Source organism: Suncus etruscus, chromosome 4, assembly GCF_024139225.1.
Source record: "Suncus etruscus isolate mSunEtr1 chromosome 4, mSunEtr1.pri.cur, whole genome shotgun sequence".
NCBI classification, from domain to species: Eukaryota; Metazoa; Chordata; class Mammalia; order Eulipotyphla; family Soricidae; genus Suncus; species Suncus etruscus.
The window spans coordinates 47,155,498-47,181,633 of NC_064851.1; the positions used below are offsets into that span (position 1 = coordinate 47,155,498).

A 26,136-nucleotide genomic window follows, 5' to 3' on the forward strand; every position below is an offset into this window, starting at 1 on the left:
GATTTTTTATTTTTCTTTTTGGGCCACACCTGGTGACGCTCAGGGGTTACTCCTGGCTATGTGCTCAGAAATCGCTCCTGGCTTGAGGGAGATATTTTTTTTTTATCATCACATCTATCCATGTGAGTTTAAGTATGTATGTGTGTTGCTCAGTAGGTCAGAAGCCCCATAAACAGTCCACAGTGTACAGATCCAGTCCCCAAAAGCAATGGGCTCATGCTACTCATTTTAAGTAAGTTACTTTCCCATCCCTAGCCTGAATTTCCTTGTTCACAGATTACTATCTTCAGCCCAATGGATTACTGAATTACTAACTCACATCTCCAGATTGTGCCAGGCACTGTCTTTGGCAGAAGGGGTGGTGGTGGTGTTGGAAGTGGGGTGGAGATGCAAGACAAAGTCAGTGAAGATCTGTATTCCCAAAGACTTGAGGGGTGGGAGCAGGACAGTACTTATGCGTTCCATCTTATAACTGTAATCGTGGCTTAAAAAGTCCTCTAGAAAGTCAGGAAGAAAGTAGGAATGTGATTCCAGTCCTGCAAACTCAGGACTGTTTTCATTATTTCACACTAGGAGAACTAGGGTCCCATTTAACAGTGAGAGTTAACATTTTGCAAGCTGGAAGCTGGAAGCACCTCAGATGCTTGCCAAACACCCCACATAGATTATTTAACACAATCTTGTCACCCCATGAAGCTGACACCATTACTCTGTACAAGGTGCCATGAGTGACGCTAGTAGGAGGGCTGCTCTGGACTCACACCTATAGTCTATGCTCTGGCACTTGCTCTTTAACCCCAAGAAAAAGAGCTGGCTTGGCCTAGGGCAGTGGGCATCCTCTAGTGAGCTCCTAGTGTGACAGATGATCCAACAGAGGCCCTGCCAAAAGAGTGATGATGAGCGTCCAGTTCGCCTCACAGTCAAAGGTCCACTCCAATACACTCTCCTCAAAATGTAAATAGGTACAGTCATACTGCAGATGGGGGCAGGAGTAAAAAAAAAAAAATTTTTTTTTTTTTTCGGTTTTTGGGTCACACCCGGCAATGCTCAGGAGTTACTCCTGGCTCCACGCTCAGAAATCGCTCTTGGCAGGCTCAGGGGACCATATGGGACGCTGGGATTCGAACCAATGACCTTCTTCATGAAGAAGGTCTTACCTTACCTCCATGCTATCTGCCTTATCTCCATGCTATCTCTCCGGCCCCAGGAGTAAAATTTAAGTCTGGATTCTGAGAGATAATGCAGAGGTTACAGGCATTAGCCTTGCATGTAGTCATCTCTGCTTGATCCCCAGCACTGCAGTCTCCTGAGCATCTCCAAGAGTCCCTCCTGAGCACAGAGGCAGGAATAGCCCTAACTTTGCCCAGTATAGTCCAAAACCCTACAACCCTACCTCCCTACGTCCCACCACACATAGCAGCTGCAAAACCAAAGTCTGCGGACCTGATAACAGACCTGTTTTGTAGGCATGAGACATGAGTTTGATCCCTAGCACCATCCCATATGCCTAATGCAATCTCAACGCCTCTTCCATTGGGATCCTCACAGGCCCTGTTCAATCCCTGGCACCACAAAGTCCCCTGAGTGCAAGAGGAACAAGTTCTAGCAATACTGAACATAGCACAAAAGCAAATAAACAATAAAACTGTTCTGGCTGAGCCCCACCCCCACCCCTACTGCTCCCCTACTGCATTTCCTCACAGCCTTATCTTTGAGGGAGACCAGAATGCCTGAGTCCTACAGGTCCTTCATAGGGCTGTCCTGTGGGGCAGCTCTCTCACTCCCCACTCAGAACACCCTCAAAATGGGTACCAGGACCTGAGGATCTCTCCGGGCTCCTCCTTTCCTGAAGGAGTTTCCTCCAGGCTTGGTTCATCTCTTCGAATCCATTTTACAAATGAGGAAAACAGGCCTAGGAGCTTCTCAGGGGGCCTGACCCTCACTGAGGAGGCCCAGGCCTGACTTATGAAAGAGGCTGGAGGTTGTTGTTTGTTATTTTTGTTTTGTTTTGAACAAAACTGAATCCAGGGCCTTAGGGAACGTGCAATCGGGTAGAAAAACGGAAAGGTCAGTGCTTTAAAATGGAGTGTAAACTGAGCCAGAGAGGTGAGATAAAGGGGAGGTCTGGCCAGGAAGCGCCTGGGGGAGGGGAGCCTCAGAGACAGTGGGAAGGGTCCAGTGGAAAGGGGTGAGGGGCAGCCCAGAGAGGCTCCAGGTCTGTGCAGACAAATTCTTGAGCCGGGCTCCTGGACCGGCCCTGGTTTTCATTTTTTCCCTCTTCTAACAGCACAGCTTTGGTCGGCCTCTGAGATGATTAAAACCAAAAGAATTTTAAATGTCTGGAATTCACTTTTCACCATGGATGCGTTTGCTTATTTTTTTTTTCTCTCTCTCTCTCCCCCTCCCTTCTTATAATTTCTCCTCCTGGGAGAGCTCTGTTTGTTTCAGTTCTCTCTTCTTGCCCACTTTGCTCTGTTGACTCCCCATACCAGCAGTTCACTCCATTTCCATTTGGGGGAGTAAAGGGGCTGCGGGGAGTAGGGCAGAGGGGTGGAGGGGTATCCCAGGCAAATGAGAGGAAGGAGGGCAGGGTGGAGGGATTTGACCATGCACACTGGTAAAAGTTCCCAGAAAAAAGAACTAGCTTTCAGGGAAAAAGTCTGCCAAGTGTTTATGTTCCCACTAGACTGTGAAACCTTTTCATAGCCCAAAGTTAAGAGTTCAGGGTATTTCTTTGGGGAGACACTCCACATGCTCACCAAAGTACCTACATTCTTGGTCCAAACTCCTTCCTCCACACCACCCGCCTACACACACCCTCCCAGAATGGGCTGAACCCTCTCTTAAGTTCGTGAGTGCAAAATTTGGTCCCGAGGACCCCGCCTCTGAAATCAGTCAAACAAAACAGAAGGATCCGGGGCCTCCTTCAGGAAGAACCAAACCAGTTCTTTTCCCGAACTCCCACAGGAGAGCAGGGTTGGAAAGTTACTGCCAGGAAAATCTCGAGAAGTCTTCTCATTCTGTGATAAGAAACAGGCACGAGTCACTGGACAAGGTAAGGTTACTCATCTGAGACATGAATGGGCTGCAAGCCACAACCTGGCTCTCAGTACAGTGCTCTTCCCAGTCTCCCAAAATAGACTTTCCTGTTGTTATGCCCAGGAAACAGCCAGGAGCTGAGTCAGAAACTGCAAGCCACGGGCAACATGACCCATTTAACCTCCTGGTACTGGGGTCTGTAGTAGGCAGTCAGTTCTGTCACCTGGGGGTCAACAAAGAGAGAGCTAGTCTTGCCTTCAGCTGCGCTCCAGAAGGCCTGACTGGAACAGGCAACTTACTCCTGGGAAGGAAGCCTGGTGTGCCCCAACAGCAGCCTGCACACAGTGGGGATGGGGTGCACTCCATACTGAACATACTGGCTAAGTTAACAGTTGGCTTTACTTTATATCTATGGCCTATATTTTTCCAAAGAGGTTTCAGTACTTAACTCTAATCTAGTCAATGGTACAAGGATGGGCCCATTGTACTGCAGTCAGGAAAGGAAACTAAGCATGTAGAGGGGAGCATGTAGAGGGCCTCTGTTCCCTAGAAATACCCCAGGCCACCAAGTTACGGTTAGTAGACAGTAATTAAGCAGACAGGCACACTAGGGCACTTGGAATGCGGTATTTTCCAGTCCAGCTCTTCCTTAACCCCCAACTAAATTCTTCTGTCTCTGTGCCTCTCAAATCCATCATCTGGACACTTGTCCTTTAGGCTTATCTCTGGGTTTGAAGCTCAAGGAAGCTCCAAGCTCTGTGTTGTTACCAGAGCTAAAGTTTAATGCATCCAGAGGAGGAGGTCCTGGGGACCAAGTTTCCTACTGATGTCCTGTCCTAGGCTGAATAGCCTGCAGAGCCAGGAGCCTCATTCTGTGCTTCTTGAGTTATACCACTGACCACACAGACCTATGGCTTGACCAAACTACCTAATAAAATAGGAGTTATGGCTTTATCTAAAACACCCAGCTCGTTAGTGTAAGTATAAAATACATGTGAAGGCCTCCAACTCCACCCCATCATTTTAATTAATTTATTTATCTATTTATTTATCTTGGTTTTTGGGTCACACTCGGCAGCGCTCAGGGGTTATTCCTGGCTCTACGCTCAGAAATCACTCCTGGCAGGCTCGGGGGGACCATATGGGGTGCCAGGATTCGAACCTTTTGCAGGCAAGGCAAATGCCCTACCTCCATGCTATCTTTCCAGCCCCCCATTTTATTTTTTTATTTTTTTTTTTTTGGTTTTTGGGCCACACCTGATGATGCTCAGGGGTTACTCCTGGCTATCTGCTCAGAAATAGCTCCTGGCAGGCACAGGGGACCATATGGGACACCGGGATTTGAACCAACCACCTTAGGTCCTGGATTGGCTGCTTGCAAGGCAAACACCGCTGTGCTATCTCTCCGGGCCCAAACATTCTTTTTTTTTTTTTTTTTTTTTTTTTTGGTTTTTGGGCCACACCTGGCAGTGCTCAGGGGTTACTCCTAGCTGTCTGCTCAGAAATCGCTCTTGGCAGGCACGGGGGACCATATGGGACACTGGGATTCGAACCAACCACCTTTGGTCCTGGATTGGCTGCTTGCAAGGCAAACACCGCTGTGCTATATCTCCGGGCCCCATTTTAATTTTTTATATTATTTTTTTGTTTGGGGGCCACATCAGGAAATGCAAAGGGATCCTCCTGGTGAGGCTTGGGGGTGCCAAGGGTGGAACCCAGATCCACTGTGTCCTAAGCAAGTGCCGTAACTGCTGTCTATGCTCTAGTCCTCCAACCCACCATGTTGAGTAATCATAGTCTTTTTTTTCCAAGGATTTAAGCACTTGTCCTATTCACCTGGATCCTTACCATATAGCTGTCTGTCTTTTCTTCTCTACCTTCCTCACCTCAGCATGTCAAACTTCCCGCACATGGTTCAATGTACCTCATACAGAACCTTCTCTAGCTTCCTCACCAAGCTCTCTGTTCCCCCCCACCACCACCACCAACCTTGTGCCTGCTGTACCTCACCACAGCCTCCACTCAGCACCTGAGAAAGCCAGAGACCTGAGTGCTATCTTCATAGACTGGGAAGTGCCTCCCTGCCCTGGAGATCATCTTTTGGCTTGTGGACTAAAGAGTCTTGGCTCCTCGTGCCCTGTTCATACTCCACAGAGGGCTATTGCTGTGGCAGCCCCTGGTCCTCCCTGGGATTTGCTTGCTGCCCCCACCTGCCCCCAGCATCTCCCTCCCCACTCACCCCTATCCTCTTCTTCCCAGCCCCCCTCTGCTGCCGGCTTGGAGCAGGAGGTTATGAAAATGAGCTGCATGCCCAGGAGACTGTAATTATCTGCTAAGTGTGAAAGCCAGAGTGATTAATTAAGAGATAATAAAAAGAAAAGGAGGGCGAGAGGGGGGCCTCACGGCTTTGCTTTGATGATAGGACCTGAGGTGAGCCAAGCAATTAGGGGAATCTTTATCGAGAGTTAGCTATAATCCACAAATTATCAAGCACCAAATGCTTCAGGAGCAGGGCACCTTTCACTCCTGCCGAGTGACAGACAGACAGACAGGCAAAGACAGCAGGAAGAGGAGCAGCCTAATGCTCAAGACTACACTGGGGAGCAATGCTGTGCAAACCACTCTGTGCCTTCCAGGACCCTTGGGCCATGGCTGCCCTTGGAAAGGGGAGATAACTCCCACTCCCCCCCCCATCCCCAACAAATGCAAATTGCCCCCATAGGAAGGCTCCACACTGAGCCAGCTTGTGAGCCCCTGGCCGCCAGCCCCTCCACTCCCACCAAGCCACACTCTGCCTGGACACACATGCTCCTCCCTGAGGTCACATGTCACATGGGGTGTGCTTTGTAGCCAGTATGAACATGGCAGAGGTCATAGCACGACAAAGAGACACCACAGCAACCCACACAGCCACGTTTCAGATTTCCAATCCTTTGCTTCCTTCCTTCCTTTCTTGAGCCTACTGCAAGGGTGATTCCTCTGATTTCTCTCCTATGCACTCCTGCTCTATCAATCCTGCCTGTTCAGTGCTCCCAGATCCTTTGAGCCTTTGCAGGGCCCATTCCTGAAGGGATCTTTCAAGCTCCATTTATTGTCCCATCTACCTGTGCACAGATGCACAAACTCAAGCAAACTGTTGTTTGGATGACCTCGATGTGTGCTCAGGCCCTCAGGAAGGTAGGCTGGGTATCTACCCACAGGTCCATAATTAGCTGTCCCATAGCATAAACAAGACTCCTTCCTCAGGCTCCTCAATGAAGAGAGTGGGCCTTGAGTCCAGAGGTAATGTTAACACTTTTCCCCAGACCAGGAGCGTTCTAAAGCCAGCAGCACAACCCCTCCTTTCTGTGCCCACACTGACATCACCCAGTCCTCCCAGGCACAGCTGGGCGTTGTACGTGTGATTCCAGGAGGCACTTTTCCTCCTCTGATGCTAGGAAAGGCCTGGACTCTGGCAAATCTCCGCCAAATCCCCTCCAAACCCCTCTCTCCTGCTCTACCTGTGTCACCTCTCATCTGGTCCTGACAAGAGGAGCCCTACGCCATCAGCTGCGAGGGAAAGTTACCCTGGTCCACTAGGACCCAGCTCTTCTGAGTCACAGGGGCTGGGAATTGAGAGGCACATCTGAACCCTTCAGAGACCAGATGCTTCTGCCCAGCTGAGACCTCGTACAAATCTCCTGGCCTCTCACCACTTTGGTCACAAGGAGCTTTGCCCTGAAGGGAGAAAAACATCATTTATCCAGATGTAAAGGATGACTTAATCAGTCCCTAAGATTTTTTTTTCCCCTGTGCAGGAGCAGAAAGGGACAAAGACAGGCACATAAAAGAACTTCCTGGTCATTAGGAGTGATGAGGCAAGAAAGTGAGAGTAGAAACTGTGCTTCAAAAAAAAAAAAAAAGACAATAATGAATTATTTCCAGTTAGTCCTTCTAAAGACAGACACTTGAGTGTAAGTGAACAAGGGGTGGGATTCTTAAATCATCTCTCCATTTTTTCTTTTGGCTTTTGAGCCACACCTGGCTCAAATACCTGGTGGTGCATAGGGATTAGTCCTGGCTCTGCACTCAGGAATTACTCCTGGTGATGCTCAGGGGACCATTTGGGATGTCAAGGATCAAACCCAGGTCTGCTGCATACAAGGCAAACATACTACACCATTGTGCTATCACTATGGCCCCTCACTTCTCCATTTTCATGCCTTGCCCCAGGTTTTTCTAGAAAGCACATTCAGTTATTCCCATCCTCCTCCTCAATTTATCCTAATGTTCCTGAGACATCCCTACTTTCTGACATCCCTTCAGAAAGAAGAGGAATAGATGAATGTAAATTAATGCACAGTCTTGCCTCATCCACAAGACAGGGGTCTTGGGGTAGAAGAACTGAACTGGGTAAACTCTGAAGGTAGAGGTTCTCTTGCACACGGAGTGGAGAAAGAGGAAGCACATGGTCACATGGTCAGCTAGCCATCCAATCTAGGGGAGTATGACCTGGCCACAGACAGACCTCCACTGCTCTCCCCAAGTCATGCTCCCAGTTAAGTCGCTGACCCACTTTCCTTCCCAATCAGTTAACTCATTACCAAAAAATTCAAACTAAAGCCAACTGTACCAAAATGATTTTCCTGCAATTCTCCACCAAATAGGAGCTTTATTGTGAAGACATCTTTCATTTAAAAAAAAAAAAAATCAAATGGAAATGACTGGCTCCGTTTCCATCAACCTACTAGCTGGCTGCTTTCAACCCTGCTGTTGGCAGCTATGTGGTATGGGAGAGAACCTGGGGGAATGGGGTGACTGGAGTCTGAGGTGGCAGGGAGGAGCCAGTAGGTCAGCCTTTTAATTTCCTCTTTTCTTCACTGTCAATGTTGTGATAAGTGGGGGCTGAACACGTGCCTGGCTGTAGTTCTCACATATTTTTAGCTGTGGTGCCTGCTTGCTAGGGGGGGTTGGGTAAGAAAGGGGGGGTGGGTATATTCAGCTACAGTGCTCATAGAAGGCCAGGGTCATCACTGAGGAGCCCACATATACTGGCCAGGGCTTATTCTTTCTGACCCTGGTGCTGGAAATCGCTTGTGCTGCCAGGGACAGCAGACAGGAGAGCCACCAGGACCACACACCAGTGGAACATCAGGGATTTGGATCCACAATCATATACTTGTAAGTCACTCTAAGCCCCTGGGTCATTTTTCTGTGCTCTGGGCAAATCAGTCTTGACAATAGCATGCAGGCCAGCTGAGTACCCTCTCCCTTCCCACAGTCTGTTTCCCTAACACAAACACATGAATGTTCCTAATCAATGATCCCTTGGACCATACAATGAAGCTGGTTAAAGAGTGAATTCACTTCAATGAATTCTGTTTTCTCCTGCTTTTCATTAGAATGCTGAAGATCATTTTCCCCCAGAGGAAAGCATTCTCTCAACATTTCAGAGTGGGCCAAGGACCAGTCATGCCTGCATCACCAGGGAACCTGGGGACAATGAAGAAATTATTTTTGTTTGTTTGTTTGTTTGGGGGCCACATGCAGTGATGCTCAGATATTACTCCTCGCTCTGTGCTCAAGAATTACTCCTGGTGGTGTTCAGCGGACTATATGAGATGCTGGGGATCAGACCCAGTTTGGCTGCAGATAAAGCGAGAACCCTATCCACTGCACTATCTCTCCGGCCCCAGAAATTCTACCTTATGGATCAGAATCCACACTTGGCAGAATTCTGAGAGTTTCACAAAGAGGCTCAAATTTGAGAACCATTGATCAAACAGAGTAGAGCTCTTCTGAGGAAAGAAGCTTAAAATGATGTCATACTTGGGACTGATGAGATAGTAGTGCAGGTAAAACACTTACTTGCCTTGTGTATGGATTCAATCCCTAACACTGCATAAGGAATGCCAGAAGGGATTTCTGAGCCAGATTCAGGAATAAACCCTAAACCCTAGCACACCTGGTGTGCCCCCTACAACTAAGTATTTCATCAAAATAGAGATCATGGGGCCGGAGAGACAGCATGGAGGTAAGGCATTTGCCTTTTTTTTTTTTTTTTTTTTGTCTTTTTCAGGGGAAAGCACAACGCAGTCCCCCACTACCACAAATTATGCAGTCAAGTTTCCCACATTTGGGTAAATCGCAGGGGTCAGCACATCCGGAGTGCAATGGATAAGTCTCGCCCTGGGGAAACCACCTTCGTGATCATGGTATCTCCCCTGCCAGGTAAGTAGAAGGTCGATAGTTCGAATCCCAGCATCCCATACGGTCCCCTGTGCCTGCCAGGGGCGATTTCTGAGCTTAGAGCCAGGAGTAACCGGTGAGCACTGCTGGGTGTGACCAAAAAACAACAACAACAACAACAACAACAAAAATGGAGATCATACTGGGACTGTCCTGTGAATCTTGTCCAGAACTTAAAGCAGAGCTGAGTGTTTCCTCTCGATTCATGTTACAGATGAGGAAATGAAGGTGAAAAGGTGAGAGAGGTTAACAGACTAGAGTTAGGGAGCTTCTAGAATGCTGGCCACCACCACAGCTGCTGTCAACTTGGGTCACCTTAACCCTAACCATTGCCGCACATCCTCTGTACACTTCACGGACTTACCTGTGCTGGTCTAGTACTGCTCTTTGTGCATTCATTGTCTTTCTCACACCTGCCCTGAACTGAACGCTATACAGATACTGAGAATGTTCCCAATTCCACCCCCAACACTGCTGAGTGGGGGCCTGCCTCCAAAGCAGAAACTGTGCAATAGCAGTAATAATAGATTTACTGAATATCAATTGTTCCAGATTTTGCTCCTGAATATAAATTCCTTCATTCATTCAGTGTCACAGCAACCCTCTAAAGTAAGAAAATGTTTTTCTAAATTTCGTAGATGCAAAAACGGAGGCTCCAGGGGCCAAAGCATTAGTATAGTATAGTGGAGAAGGCACTTGCTTTGCATATGACCAGCCTAGATTCAATCCCTGATAACACATAAAGTTCCCAGAGGCCCACTAGGAGTAATCTGAGTGCAGAGCTAGGAGTAAGCCCTAAGCACAGCCTGATGTGACCCCAAAAACAAAAAACAAATAAATAATAAAAACTGAGGCTCTAATAAAGTGGCATCATTATGGTGGAAGTAGAAAGAGTCCAGGTAATCTAGTTATATCCAATTAGTCATTTGAAGTCTCACTGACTAGGTAGAGTCAGTCAAAGAAATCATGGAAAGGAAGGGGCTGGGACAAAGAGCACTGGAAAAGGGATATAGATCAATTAATTTCCTCTTTTGATCCTACCCTCACCCAGATGGCTGACAGCTTTGCTTGGGCCCCTCACTTATGCCTGGACTGAGGGCGGAAATGCAGTGGTTCTCATGTGTATATGACCAGAGAACAAAGACAATAGGAAAAAGAACAGCCAGCACCAGCAAGGAGGCAGACCACAGAGCATCAGCAACAAACCAGTGGGCCATGGAGAACACCAGGCGTCAACAGACACTGGATCCATGGGCATAGAGATGTATCGGGGTGATTACACAAGATATGAAGAGCAAACTAGAGAGATCCAGCATGAGGCCTGGATCCAGGACATCAAGGACCCCAAACTACATCATTTTACAGTCTTAAAACTGTTAAGTAAATAGCTGGAACATCATAAACATCTGGAGTTTTGTGTACTAATTTTATATACAGAAACAGTCTGTCTTCCCCAAGGCCAGAGGCCCTCTAGTAAGGATCCTGTGGCATGAGTTTCAGGACTGAGTTGATTGTTCTTGGGGGGGGGGGGGGGGCTGAAGGCACACATCTTCAGCACTCAAGGTTTACTTCTGGTTCTGCACTCAGAAATTGCTCCTGGCAGGTATGGGGTACCATGTTGGATGGTCAGGCACGTGCAAGGCAAATGCCCTACCCACTCACTGTCTACCACTCCAGCCCCCAATCAGGTCTGAGTTGAAAGAGGCTCATCTACATGATATGACCCAAGGACCCAAGAGACTCTGGAGAAGGTGCTAGCTTTGTAAATGGCTAATCCAGATTTGATCCCTCCACTCCATAGTGTTCCCCAAGGCCAGTCAGGAGTGATCCCTGAGTCAGGAGTAAGCACTGAGCATTGCTAAGTGTGAACACAACCCCCCCCAAACAAAAGAACAAATAAAACTAAAGACAATGGGCATTTATGCAGTCCCAGGGTACCCCTGGGCAGGCTCTCCTCTCAATTTCTACATAAAGAAAGAGCAGCAGAGAATCCAGAAGTCATGTCAACATAGCTCCACAATGCTTTCATGCTGGCTTATTTTTTTGCGAAGTCAAATTTGCCTCCAACTAATACTGAGTTCATATTCTCACTTCACCTGAAGGTAGAAGGGGACTTCCCAGATGTGCTAGGATGAGAGGCACATCAATCTAGGATGAAACATCCTCTACACTGACTGTAATCAGCCTCGCTGGATATGGGCAAGCTGACCCACAGCAAGTGTGTGTGACAGAAGTGGACAAGGAGGGACACTCTGTGGGGGCACTCTTCAGGAGGAGACCCATGTATGAGGTTAAATGTAAATTTCCTGGAAGATGGTGCTGAGGTGTAAAACAGTGTGCCATTGTTCAGGATTGTGCATCAGTATGTGAGAGTCTTGGCTACAGAGATAGAAAAGTGGGGAAGACATTTGCCTTCCATGCAGTGGCCCAGGGTCCAATCACCAGCACTCCATGATCCTCTGAGTCCTTCCAGGAGTAATCCCTGAGTACTAAGCCAGGAGTAATTCCTGAATGCTGCTAGGTGTGTGCCTCCCAAACAAACAAAAAAAAAATAAATACATTTTATCACCTGGGAGTCTTCCCATAACCCCGTTATCATTCCTGGATCCAAATAAGGCCAACCTTCTCATAAGAGCCCCCCTCTTCCCACTACTGCCCAGAAAGCCCACCAATGAGTTTCTATTCCTTTAAAAAATGCTTCTCCTGGGGCCGGAGAGATAGCATGGAGGTAAGGCGTTTGCCTTTCATGCAGGAGGTCATCGGTTTGAATCCCGGCACCCCATATGGTCCCCTGTGCCTGCCAGGAGCAGTTTCTGAGCCTGGAGCCAGGAATAACCCCTGAGCACTGCCGGGTGTGACCCAAAAACCACCAAAAAAAAAAAAAAATGCTTCTCCTACTCCAGATCTTTCCTTGTCCATTTTAACTCCATTCCTTTTCATAATCTCCAAGTTAGAAAAGAAGCAGTTAAAAAAAACACCTCTTGGCTTGATAAAACGAGGTGAAGGAGTGAGCAGGGCCCCAGGTCATTCAAATTTTTAGAAAATGAGGAGAGAGAAACAAAAACAAGAACAAAACCTTCTCTAAACTGATTACCAGGACCAAGTTAATTTAAAAAAATCAGCTCCACAGAAAGGGGGAAGGGAGAAGGAACTGGTCACCTGAGGTTGGGAGGTTAGGGGAAAGTGGGATAAACTGCCTTTGTTCCTGAAAATCATCATCTCTGGGAGGGAACTCAACTCATTCCTTGGAATTCCTCTGCTCCTTCCATCCGGAGCAGGGGGCACAATCAGGGATTGTCCAGGCCTGGAGATCTGCTGGGGCCTGCATTCCAGAGACCACAGCAGCAGCCCAGAGCCTCACATCTGCAGCTGTCCCCTCCCCCGCTCCTTCCTGACAGCCAGACTTCAGCATTTTTCACATACTGCCCTCACAACCTCGATTGTATGGTATTGTCAATATATGTTTATCCAACCATCTCCCATGCCGGCTGAGAGAGCTCATCAAGGACGGGGCTCAGTCTCACTTACCTTCTGGTCCCTGGTGCCCAGCTGTATATCAGGAACAGCCTGGGCACATAGAAAATATATACTTGCTCTCCTGGACACCAGGTCCTACCCCAGATGGCATGTTGGAGACCTCCCTAAGCTTTACTTTGAATAAGCCGAAGTTTCTGGAATCTCCATGCTCATCCCCCACAAATTCACTGATCTAAGACCACTGGTGTAAGGCAACAGCCCATGACTGACCCTGCAGACATTAAATCAGGATTCAGTGGCTAAATCTCCACCAGAGCCGGACTGTTGTCCTGGACCTCAGGCAGTGCAGTCTTAGTCTAGGCTGCAGAGGACAAAGGGCTTCCACTCATGCCCAGATGTGCCCAGATGCCCAAAACTCAGAGGGCACGCTCCTCAAGGTTATCTTCTCAGAACCCTGCCTGAAGGTTCCTGGAGAAAAAAAAGACTTTCTCATCATCCCACAACCTTTCCATTTCAGGCACAGATCTGAAATTTCCTTAAGTGGAATTGAAATTTCTCTCAGATTTTCTGTTCCTTACTATGAAGTCAAGCCCAACCTATTCTTCCCTACTACTCCTTTTTCTTAACAAAAAAGGCAGATTATAGCAGCTCTAGCACAAGAGGTGTTTAAGAGGGAGGGTTAGATGAGTAATGGGGTAGGGATCATACTGCTTGCTTTTGCAGGGAAAAAAAAAAATTCTTTGTAGGGATAAAAAAAAAAAACCCGACAACACAGAAACTCTGGTTCCTATTTCCTATGGAGCAGTGTCTGGCAGATTCCCTCACCTGTTTCTCCCCCAGCCTGGTCCTCAGCTCAAACCAGCCTCTGTGGGCACCACACATTCCCAAGACCACACCTTGGCTCAGGAAGTTCAATCCGTCTGATAATGAATGATCTTCTCTTCCTGCCACATCCACATCCTGTCCATCCTTCAACCCACTTCCTCCCGGAGCCTTTCCCGGCCTGTTCAGAACATAGCAAACTGCCCTGTCCTGACCGTGCACATCCTGGCATCCGCTACAGCCCACCTGGTAATACCAGGCACACATATTTCTTATCTTCTTTGAGTGGAGGGCCATAGGAGGTCATTACTCTATAGGGTGACTACTAAGATGTCTGAACAGTGATATACATTTACTGATTTGAAAACATATTTGTCACTATTTTATGGAAGCCAAGTAACTTGCACATAAATCCCACAGGGAGGCCTTTGAAAACAGAATACTATTGATTACATTTTGCAACACCTGTGCTAGCACAATAGGAAGCACACAATACACCCCTGCAGGATGAAGGAGCCTGGTCCTGCCATTTACCACAGCTTCACAAGGAACAGAGGCAGAGAAGGAAAGCAGTCAATGGCTCAGTACACAATGTTTGATTATTAGGGCCAAAGAAATAGCACACTAATCAGATTAAGGTGCTTACTTTGTATGTGGCCAACTCCAGCTCAATCTCTAACTCAGTTTAATCTCCAGCACTGCATTCGGTCCTCAAGCATCTCTAAGAGTGATCCCTGAGTTCTGAGCCAGGAAAAAAGCCTTAATGACCCAAAAATCAGGAAGGAAAAGTCAACGGAATTTTTTATTCCTAACCTAGTACTGGGTGAGACAACCCTATGAGCTCACAGTATCAAAGACTCAGGCCCGACTCAAATCCAGGCCTCCACCTGGAAGATTCTCCTATCTTCTAGAACTTTCCCAGAGCTAGGCAGCCAGGGGAATGAAGCAACAGCATTATCTCCTGGGAAACTAATGGATTTTGTTAGGGAATGCTAGAGATTTCCACCTCTGGATTTAAGACCCTTAATCCGTAGGAAGTTGACTGGCTGCAAGGCCCATTTATTTCAATATGCTCCCAATTTTGTTAAATGGGCCTAAGAAGGGCAGGGAGGAATGCGGCTTCATCCCCCCGAGACTACAGAGGTTAATAAAAATTGCTGCAGAAATTTAATGTGTGGGGAGGGAGAAACTGGGAGCTCAGAGAAAGATGAAGGAGGGAGGGAAAAAGAAAAAAAAAATGTGATGGACCAGAATGACAGTATAGATAGCAGATGTGTGTTTACCTTGAACATGACTGACACAGGTCTGATCCCTGGCATTCCATATAGTCCTCTGGACACTGCAAGGAATGATCCTTGAGTGCAGAGTCAGGAATAACCCCTGAGCATCACTATGTGTATTTCCCCTTCCCCCCCAAAAAAGAGTAAAGAATGAAAAAATGTGACCTTAGGCTATGTCTGGAGCTAGACTAACTTTCAAACTGGGTAATTCAGAGAACTTAAATGCAAAAAGTGTGTGAATCAAGGGTGTAAAGTAGAGCAGTTGGAGCTAAGGGATAGAAAGAAAACAAGAACTCAAGAGATCTGACTTCCTTGAAGTATGTGTAGAGGGGTGCAGAGCCTGCAAGATCAGACAAAAAGTAATGCCTTTAGGGCCGAAGTGGTAGTACAGTGGATAGAGCACTAGCCTGGCATGTGGCCAAACTGTGTGTAATCCCTAGCATCCCATACTGTCCCTTGTGTATTGCCAGGAGTGATCGCTGAGTGCAGAGTCAGGAACAAGTCCTAGGAGTGGACCAACATCTCTCCCCTATAACCCTACTCACACATACACAATTAGTTCCTTCAAAGAAGCAGGGAAGGCTGCCAGTTAGGATAGAAATCTACACCAAACCTAGCAGTGATACAAACCACAGTTCTAGTGATGGAGAGGCTTGTGGAGAGAGGTGTCCTAAGCATATGTAAATTCATACACACTGCATGTGGTTCCAGGACTGTAGACTTGTACACAGCAGTAATAAAAATGAGCAGACATACAAGACATACAAGGCAATCATTCCTGGCCCACCCCAACTTCCAGCTTGGCCTCCAGATCTGGCCAATCTACTTGACTTCCTCGGGTCTTTGTTCACTACTGAAATGAAAAGAATTCACCTAAAATGGTGGATTGTCAATAGCTGCACAAAGGGAAAGCCCTCTGTCACTTTGCAGAGCCCCTTCACTTTCCAACTCTTTTTTTTTTTTTTTTTTTTTTTTTTTTTTTTGGTTTTTGGGCCACACCCGGTAATGCTCAGGGGTTACTCCTGGCTATGTGCTCAGAAGTTGCTCCTGGCTTGGGGGACCACATGGGACACCGGGGATCGAACCGAGGTCCGTCCAAGCGCAGGCAAGGCAGGCACCTTACCTTTAGCGCCACCGCCCGGCCCCACTTTCCAACTCTTGACTCTTCCTCTCCTTGGCTACATATTTCAGGATCCAGGACACAGCATTCCTCTACCATCATTACTAACCTTCCAATTCCAGCCCCACTTCCAGACTCCTTCCAAGTCAAGGGGCCCTGAGAAAAAAACAGGCAGGAGATGGAAGAGGCCAAAAGAGGGAAAGACTTGGAGAGGAATTTCCCTACCCTCATATGACTCAGTGCCCAAAGTGAGGTCATTAAGACCCCCTAGTCCTGGGGCCGGAGAGATAGCACAGCAGGCAAACAGCCCGACCCAGGACCCAAGGTGGTTGGTTAGAATCCCGGTCCCCTGTGCCTGCCAGGAGCTATTTCTGAACAGATAGCCAGGAGTAACTCCTGAGCACCGCCGGGTGTGGCCCAAAAACCAAAAAAAAAAAAAAAAAAAAAAAAAAAAGACCCCCTAGTCCCTCCCTCCAGTCTTTTAGCAAATCATTTAACCTCTCTAAATCTGTTTATTTTTTTCTTTCTCATCTTCCAAGTGTATAAAATAGTAACGACTTGCTGGCATATCTCTATTAAATGAGGAAGGTAACTATAAGATAATTAAATTATTACAATGTTGATGGTGCTAAAGAATTAGGAAACAGGGGCTGGGAGAGATAGCATGGCCTTTCATGCAGGAGGTCATCGGTTAGAATCCTGGGGCCCCATATGGTCCCCCGTGCCTGCCAGGAGCAATTTCTGAGCCTGGAGTCAGGAATAACCCCTGAGCACTGTCGGGTGTGACCCAAAAACCAAAAAAAAGAATTAGGAAACAGGAAAGGTGGGAAGGTGGGAAGAGGCTGTGTAGTATTTAAAACCCTCTCCTGAGGGCAGACCAAGACAGATTTCCAGTTCCCAGTCCAAGAACAGCAGAAGGTGGGTGTGGGCTCAGCCTTAGGGCCACCTCCCATCATATCCACTTCTGGGGAAAAAAAGCAGAGTCTTCTCAACAAAGTGCTTCAACCTAGAGGCAGCACCATACACAGGCTCCGCAGGATAGGTTGTCTGGCAGGGCAGGTTCTGTACTGAAACTAAAATGCCAAGTTTGATGACTAGAGAGACCGTACAGTGGGGAAGGCACTTACCCTGTTCTGCCGATGGTTCACGGAGCACAGCCAGGAGTACTCCCTGATCACAAGTGGGTATGACTCAACAAACCAAAATAAATTAATACATCGAATAAGACCCTGGCCTTGCAACACAGCTGACCAGGGTTCGATCCCCAGCACCACAGATGATTCCTTGAGCCTTCTAGGAGTGATGATCCCAGAGCAATGAGGCAGGAGTAAGACTTGAGTACAGCCAGGTATTGCCCCCAACAAAATAAACAAAAAATTAACTAACATTCTATTATGGCCTTGAATACTTTGATTCCCTCATCTGTAAGATAGGAAAAGAGGGTGTAGAATTAACTTCATCAATTCATTCTAAGGAATAGGGAAGATGCAAAGGCACGTTAGGAATTCAGTAGAAAGTCATCTGAATGTTTTTATATGCAACCACTTTCTAGCACCACTTTTCATCTACCTGGGCTAGATGAGACCAGGCCATCTGTTCTCATAAAAGCCCAATAGCCCAACAGCCTAGTAGCCATCGTCCAATAGCCCAGTTAAAGACTGGTATGAAAGCTGATTGCCTGAGCACTGGCACTGACTGATCCCTATTTAGTTCTGCCCCCTCTGCCCTTCTCTTGTGCCTCTGGACTGCCCGTGAACCTATACGGCTGTGTTTAATATTTGGAATACAAGGCTACAAAGCTTTTTATTTACTAAGAAAAGTCTTTTTTTCATTTTTGTTTTGCTTTGTTTTGTTGTTGTGGTGGCACATCTGGTGGCCGTGCTCAGGGGTTACCTCTGATTATGAGCTCAGTAATCACTGCTGGCAGGCTCAGGGGACCATATGGGATGCCAGGGATTGAACCCAGGTCGGTCTGGGTCAGCTGTATGCAAAGCAAACACCCTACTGCTATGGTATTGCTCCAGACCCAGTAAAGTTAAAAGAACAATCCTAGCTGTGGAGATATCTCAAGGGGCTGGAGTTCATGCTGTGCCTTGCAGGGAGCAACCCTGACTAATAAGCTGGGAGCCACTCCCAAGCATTACTAAACGTGGCCCCAAACCCCAAATAAAATGTCATTTAGGGAGCCTGGATATGGTTCACTGACAATATACTTTCTCTGCTGGTCTCATCTACCCAACACCACCCCACACTGCCCAGAGCAATCCCAAACACTGCCAGTGTGATCTCTGGGGCTGCCAATGGGACCTTGGCAAGTCACAACCCAGAATGTAAACATGAGGACTTCAGCAAGTGTGTAACCCTGGACATCACAACAAGAAGAGGAAAAGGTGAAAGGAGGTTTTGTTTTTGTTTTTGTTTTGGGGGAGGGTTTGGGTCACACCCAGCAGCACTCAGGGGTTACTCCTGGCTCTATGCTCAGAAATCACCCCTGGCAGGCTCGGGGGACCATATGAGATGCCGGGATTCGAACCACTGTCCTTGTGCATGCAAGGCAAACGCACTACCTCTGTGCTATCTCTCCGGCCCCCAAAAAAGAGATTTACTGGTACTAGCATATCATCACAGAACCATCATTCAACATCAAAAATATTTAAGGATAATGTCTTATCAGAATAAGACACTGCTTTAAAACAGACATGCAACTCAGTGATACTGCATATAACGTCCATGTGAGAAGGCCCTGGGCTGGATCTAGCACATAGCAGCAAGTAAATTTAAAAAATGTGATTGATGGGGCCGGGCGGTGGCGCTAAAGGTAAGGTGCCTGCCTTGCCTGTGCTAGCCTTGGACGGACCGCGGTTCGATCCCCCGGTGTCCCATATGGTCCCCCAAGCCAGGAGCAACTTCTGAGCACATAGCCAGGAGTAACCCCTGAGCATTACCGGGTGTGGCCCAAAAACCAAAAACCAAAAAAAAAAAATGTGATTGAGATTACTATATTTGGGGCCAGGGCAGGAGGTTTGTATGGCACATTACCATGCTCAGGGTTTACTCCTGGCTCTGTGTTCAGAGATCACCACTCCCGCTGAGGCTCAGGGGTCATATATGATACTGGGGATCAGACCCAGGACTGGCTGTGTGCAAGCAAGAGCTTTAACCCTTAACCCATGTGTTTTCTCTCTCTCTCTCTCTCTCTCTCTCTCTCTCTCTCTCTCTCTCTCTCTCTCTCTCTCTCTCTCTCTCTCAGTTTATTTTAATGAGACCCTCATTCCCTTATCCTCCCAGTTCTCATAGTGCTGAGTACTGAAAAGATATCTGTCCTACTAGGGCACAAGCCCCTACTGCCTGGTGACTCCCAGCAAACAGTCAGGAGGAAGTCTTTTGAGGTGGTTGGTCTTTCAACTACCGCAAAGCTTAAGTGGGGAATAGAGGGCTGTTCTTAGGACATTGAGCTTGACAATGCATAAAAAGCCCAGGAAATAATCTGTACTTTTTGAAATGCTGCCTTCCTAGGCTATATCCCTCCCTGCTCCTCAGGAACATATGCCCTTTCCTCTCTGCCTTTCTCTATATCTCCTTTTATTTTTTTTTTTTTTGGGCCACACCCTGTGACGCTCAGGGGTTACTCCTGGCTATGCGCTCAGAAGTTGCTCCTGGCTTCTTGGGGGACCATATGGGACGCCGGGGGATCGAACCGCGGTCCGTCCTAGGCTAGCGCAGGCAAGGCAGGAACCTTACCTCCAGCGCCACCGCCCGGCCCCATCTCCTTTTATTTTTTGGGGAGGTGGGGTGGTATGGTTTTTGGGTCACACCAGCCAGCACTCAGGAGTCACTCCTGGTTCTGCGCTCAGAAATCACTCCAGGTAGGATCGGGGGACCATATGGGATGCCGGGAATCAAACCAGGGTCCACCCAGTGTTGGCCGCGTGCAAGGCAAACATCCTACATGGCTATGGCTCCAGTCCTCTCCATCTCTTCTGAGGTCTCATCCAGTGGGGTGGCTTAATTTCCTTTTCCAAACCAGTCACAACCCATAGAGGAGGCACAGTGGCACAAAGCCATGGATGAGGGAAGCTGGAGAGAAGAAGCTCACCAAAGGACAACAGCTCTAACACCTCAGCTGTCTATTCATTGATGTCCAGCTACAGAGCCAGAACAGTAAGCATTCCTGGGCCCTTCTCTGTTCCAGATACTTTATTCCTTGCACTTTGCACAAACCAACACATGAAATTACTACAGCACCCTAAGTGAAATTCTTTTTCTATCCTCACTTATAGATGGGCAAGATGAGGCTCAAAGAAGGACCCTTGTTCAGGCTGACAAGACTAAGTAGTCAAGGTGGAGTATGTGGCCATGACGGAATCACCCGGTTATATTGCCTCCTGCTTTCAACATGGTAACATTCTCATCAATCAACTGATTAAATAGTTAAGAGCGATGTCAGTTGTCCTATACAGAAACTGAAAGAGTAGTTGATAAATTAATCTTTGGTTCCTATGGATCTTAAGAAGGCCTATAGTAGGGGTCAGAGAGATAAAACAGTGAGTAGGGTGTTTGCCTTGTACACAGCCCATTCAGGTTCATCCCTGACATTTGCATAGTGGCACCAGGCTTGAAGCCAGAACACATAGAAAGGAGTCAGCCCTGAACACTGCTGGGTGTACCTTCCCCCAAAAGAGATTCCAGAGAATCTACACTGGAGTCCACAGGTTTTCAACTCAAGGGAGGCAAGAGCTGGAAACAAGCTAGCTGGGCTTCACCATCCCTCCTATAATGCTCTACACCTCAATGGCAGAACTCTCCAGAATGTTCATTCAGAATGACCAGCAGAGAATCTAAAAGCCTCCAACTCCTCTTCCCAACCTAGAATTCTTTGGGGTTCAGCACCTTGACAAGAAGGAATGCCAGGCACTATGGTCATGTCTTTTGTTCCAAGTGAGGGGAAAGAATCCAATCCAGGTCAACAAAGTCCTAGTGTCCTAATTTATGCCCTGTGCTCCCATGCCTCTTTCCAACCTCAAGTCCTACTCTGAGCTGGTGGCAGACATGGGACATTTGACATGTGTGTAGCTTGCGGAGGGGACAGCAGGTTCCCACTAATCATTTCCAGCCTCCTGTTTGTGGCTGGGCTAAAGCTGAATATAGGGAGTCTAGAAGTCTTACTGCCACCTCCTCCCTACTAAATCCTGTGGTGAGGTTGCAAGGGTTGGAGGGCCAGATTTCCTCCCAGCCCCACCTCCCGCTGGAGGCAGCTCCTGCCAGGCTGGCCTGTCATCCCACATTGCTCTGATTAGCTATAATCTTTCTTTTTCAATTTCTCCTCCCTGAGACTAGGGAGCGAGAAAATCTCCCAGAAAATGAATAAATATTTCAATTTTCAGCACAATCAGTCTGAGGAGCCAGCGCATGATGGAAATGGGGGGAAGGATAATGGTTTTCATTTAGATAAGATACAGAAAATTATTTAGTGAAAAATGAAGATTGATGAAGCCCATTGAAATTCTTTTAGAATGCGATTTTTTATTTCTCTGCCTAGGCTGAATCTCCCCTTCCCCTCTTCTTCCTACTCCCCCTTAATTCTATAGCCTTCTCCCCTTCCATCTCCCCACTTCCCCTCCAATCAAACTCTGCTCCCTCCATCCCTGCCCAAGCCAGACCTGAATACTCCTTCCCAATGAGACAGGTTCAGGATAGGGGGTTGAGAGGTTCCTGGCTTAGCTTTTCAGTATCTATGAATCATTCTGATCCATAGGATAGGGATATTCCCCTATCCCTTGCCCCAAATACTTTTCTACACTATTTCTTATCGTTACCTCTGTTGGTAGTAGGCAGGCAGGCAGGCAGGAATTTAGCCAACTCCTGTACCCTCCCCATTTCCTGAGGGAGAAAAGCCCACCACATACTTCCCTCTTTCAAAGGATTTCTGAAGGGGACTAAATTCAGTCTCACGTCTAGTGGCCAAATGCACCTTTTGTTCCTTGAAGCTCCTTCATACCCATGTTATTCACATGTCAGGCCAATGGGAAAGGGCCAGACATAAGCTTTCCTCAACACAAACCAGGACAGATCCAACTGCCCTCTTCTAGCCATCAATATTGGTCTCCCCTTCTCCAACAACCTGGCTGAACAAAGTCAGAATTTAAGTCATTCTCCCAACTTCCTGCCAGCAAAGCAGACCTCTTCCCTGAGCACCCCATCCCAGATCTGGGGGAAGCAGTGAGGGGACATGAAAAGATCCCTCTCCCTATCCGGGAAGAATGATCTTATTCTATACTCACTCCCCTACTCAACAGGCCAACTTTACCTTCAAAGCTGAGAATGACCTGGAAAGGGGAGAAGGGGTCCAGTACACATCACCTCAGGCATGAACATATACCCACAGGCGCAGGAAAGGAGTAGAGAGCAGATGACATCCGCAAGTTTTCCATCCAACCTCACTTACTCTTCCCAGACTCTCTCCCACCCCAAAAAAACGAGACCACCTCCATTTTGTCTTCTGTCCATGGCCATAGGTATCAGCTTATGCGAATGTCTTTTCAAGTTTCTTTGTTTGTTAGAGGACTAGTGTCTGGAGATGGGTTTGAGAGGGCTTGGGATGGGGGGGGGGGCTGAGAGATAATTTTTTGTAGATGTGTGTGTGTGTCCTGTGTGTGCCATCCTCATAACTGTGTGTTCGGTGTGTATGAGATATGTCCTTGTAAATGTATGGGATGTCCTCATAACTGTGTGTTCTATGAGTGTGTGAGATGCCCTCATAAATGTGTGAGAGACATCCTTTAAGTGTGTGTGTGTGTGTGTGTGTGTGTGTGTGTGTGTGTGTGTGTGTGTGTGTATGTGTGTGTGTGTGGTGTCCTTGCAAACGCCTGCCAGCACACAAGTCTGAGTTGGGCTGTGTTTGGGTGCATGAGTGTGTCTGCAGGGAGGGGAGGAATCTCTCCCTCAGGCAGCCAGGGTCTTTGTGTGTGTGTATGTGTGTGTGTGTGTGTGTGTGTGTGTCTGTCTGGAGCGAGCAGGATGCAGGGGAGCTGTGTCTCAGGAGGTAAGGGGTCTGTCTATCTGCCTAGGACTGGTTTTTGTTTTTCTGTGTGTGTGTGTGTGTGTGTGTGTGTGTGTGTGTGTGTGTGTGATATTTCTGTGTCAGCTCAAATTAATGGGGAGGGGGGCGCTAAGGGGTGAAGGTCTGCAAGACTAAAGAGGCCAGAATCCAGGAGGCCGGGGAGCTGGCATCTGGGTGGCCCCTGCTCTGCCCCAGGACTCGCCCAGAGCCTCATCTTGCCATCTCGCCCCATCTCGCTCATCCCAAACAGCTTGAGACTTTCCTGCCCCAAAGTGCATGTGTGAGAAGGGGGGTGTCACATCCCTCTTCGGTACCTCTCAAATCCAGCCGGCTGAAGCTGCCTACCAGAGAGGGGGGGGGTCCCAGTCCCCAACTGGCGGGCGCCCCCCCCCCGGGTTCAGATTCTGCTTCCAGAGGCTGAGCTGGAGTAAGGGGGGGGTCCCCATTAGCAACATCTTCGGGAGCCAGGAACCCCCAGCTTGGCAAGCACCTCCCACCGCACCCCCATCGGAAATCCCACCCTCCTCGTCCTCCTCCCGGGCCCCCCAAACCCCGTCAGCCGGGACCCCCAAAGTCCGGCTCAGGAAGGAGCTCTCAACACCCCGCTTTCCCCTCCGCCGGGCCCCGGTTCTCGCAGCCGGAGGAAGGCAGAGAACTTGGGCGAACCGCCGGCAAAGTCCTCGCAGGCGCCCCCGGACCTCGCGCTTCCTCCCGGGACGCTGGGGCGGGCGGGTGGGGGGGACGGGAGCAGCCTCGTGGCCGATCCGAGCGCCCGGGCTCTCGGGGCATCCCGGGCCGGAGTCGAGGGGAGTCGGGGTGGGGGGACCCTCACCTTGGGAGAAAGTGTCCGAGAGCGTTAGGATCCAGACGAGGAGGCTCAGCATGCTGCCCGCCGCCGCCGCCGCCGCCGCCGCCGCCGCCCGGAGTTGGCGAGCGAGAAAGCCGGGGAGGAGGGCACCGAGCCGCCTCCGCCCCCTGCACCGCGCGCGCCCGCCGCCCGCACCCGCCTGCCCGCCCGCCCTGCGCGCGCCCTCCGCCCCCCGAGCCAGCCGGCCGTCCCGCGCCCTGCTCCCCGCCCGCCCTCCTCCTCCTTTTCTCTTCCTCTCCCTCCCTCTCTCTCTCTCCTCTCCTGTCCTCTCTCTGTCCTTTCTCTCTCGCCCTCCCTCTCTCCCTTTCTTTCCCCCTCTCCTTTCTCCCTGTCTCTTCTCTCTCCCTCTCCCTTCTTTCTCCCTCTCCCTTTTTTCTCTCCCTCCCTCCCTCTCTCCCTTCTTTCTCTCTCTCCCTCTCCTTTTTCTCTCCCTATCTCTCTCCTCTCTCCCTCTGTCTCTCTTCTCTCTCCCTCTCTCTCCCTTCTTTCTCTCTCCCTGTCTCCTCTCTCCTTCTCTGTCTCCCTCCTCTCTCCCTCTCTCCTCTCCCTCTCTCTCCCTTCTTTCTCTCTCTCCCTGTCTCCTCTCTCCTTCTCTGTCTCCCTCCTCCCTCCCTCTCTCCTCTCCCTCTCTCTCCCTTCTTTCTCTCTCTCCCTCTCCTTTTTCTCTCCCTCTCTCCTTTCTCCCTCTCTCTCTCCTCTCTCTCCCTCCTCTTTCCTCCCTTCTCTCTCCCTCCCTCTCCACTTACTCTCCCCCTCTCCCCCTTCCCTCTCTCCCACTCTTCCTTCTCTCCTTTCTCTCCCCCGTCTCTCTCTCTCTTTCCCCTCCCCCTCTCACTTCTCTCCCCTCTTTCCCCCCCTTTTCCCCCCCTTTTCCTTCCGCCCTCCTCCCCTCCCCTTCCCCGACGGTGCCTCCCGCCCCGCTGTCCCCCCCCCCCAAGGCGCGCGCACGCGCTTGGGCCTGGAGCTGTTGGATGGACCCTGCCTGCTGCCCCCCTTCTGTCTTTGGATCCCGGCTCTGGGTCCCGGGCAGGGGTGAGGGAGGCGGGGCACGCGTGGAGACGAGCCCCAGTAGGGTTTGAAAAGACCTTGTTGAGTGACTGTGTACGTGTGTGCAAGGGAGAGTAGGGGTGAGTTGGCGGGGCGCATGCACTTCAAAACAAACATTCCCCCAAGTCGGGAATGCTCCACTGACTCCAGAGTGCCCAGTAGGGTGGCGAGGAGAGATTCCTGTTGTCTGTCCCCCTGCCTAGTACCAACCCCAGAACCTGAAAGTGGACCCCACCCAGAGCCCACCCAGGACACACAGTGGGTCTTGGGAGACACTGGTGGGGGCTAGCAGGCAGGGAGGAAGGGGAGGCCTGTCTTTGTGTGTCTTGACCATCAGCCCCTCCAGAAGGAGAAAGGAGCCATCTCCAGGACTGTCTGCAGCCACTGGAGAATCTCTAAAGAGCAAGAGCTTGGATAATATTGCCTTTGGGGTTCAGAGCGCTGAGGAGCTGAGGCTAGGGGCATTTTCTTACAAGCTGGATTTGCCAACCACATTCTGTCCCAGCTCCTAGCGCTGCATCTTCTTACAGGGCTTCTGAAGTTGCCTGGACATCGGTAGTCTTAGGGGGGGATGACACAACTTGACAGTATTGGATTGGTCTACAGAGGTAGGTCCCTACTTCTTCCCTTCCGGATTCTGGGACTCCTGGGTCCCTAAATAATCAAAGATAGTTAGTGCCTTCTGGGCCCAGTGAGCTGAACGAAGCATGTGGTTCTTGAGTCCCCTCTGCTGGTTTGAGGTGGGCACGACACCTTTCTGCCACCGATATTAGGCTGAAGTGACTCCCCTCGACACACAGCACAGGCAAAGAAAAACACACACGCTCATAATCAGAAGCACATTATGCACAGATCTAAAGAACCCTTCATATGTGAAAGAAAATGCACAGGAAAATGGTTTAAAAATAGAGCACACCTAGTCCAGAGAAAGAAGATTGTTACAACACGTACAGCCATATACTAATGTGCACACACTTAAGAGCTTTTCATTTACTCTGTCGTTAATCATGCATTCCACAGATATTTCTTTATTGCCTGCTTTTTTTTCCAGCCAGTCATAGGCCTTGGCGATGTAACAATGAGAAATGAAAATGAATGAAATCCCTCTGTGACCGTGTTCCATTCTAGAGGGGAGAAAGGCAATGGGTGGGGGGAAGAAAACAATATATATATATGTGTATATATGTATATATAC

General features: G+C 48.9%; 2 protein-coding genes and 1 non-coding gene across 3 annotated transcripts in view; all 3 read right to left on the reverse strand.

Moving 5' to 3' along the window:
• The window catches only part of KIRREL1 (kirre like nephrin family adhesion molecule 1), a 103,427-nt gene extending 79,517 nt beyond the window's left edge, over window positions 1-23,910 (reverse strand). Inside the window, exon 1 of the mRNA XM_049772204.1 lies at window positions 23,859-23,910. Within this exon, the coding sequence (XP_049628161.1) occupies window positions 23,859-23,910 (52 nt within the window). The remainder of the gene's footprint in view (window positions 1-23,858) is intronic.
• LOC126007358 (U1 spliceosomal RNA) lies at window positions 9,095-9,257 on the reverse strand. The gene has a single exon (XR_007494938.1). It is a non-coding gene; the product is annotated as a U1 spliceosomal RNA (small nuclear RNA).
• Window positions 23,911-25,557: 1,647 nt separating the features above from the next.
• LOC126007055 (60S ribosomal protein L27a-like) overlaps window positions 25,558-26,136 on the reverse strand; it is a 2,916-nt gene continuing 2,337 nt past the window's right edge. Inside the window, exon 3 of the mRNA XM_049772566.1 lies at window positions 25,558-25,698. Coding sequence (XP_049628523.1) covers window positions 25,558-25,698 — 141 coding nt within the window. The remainder of the gene's footprint in view (window positions 25,699-26,136) is intronic.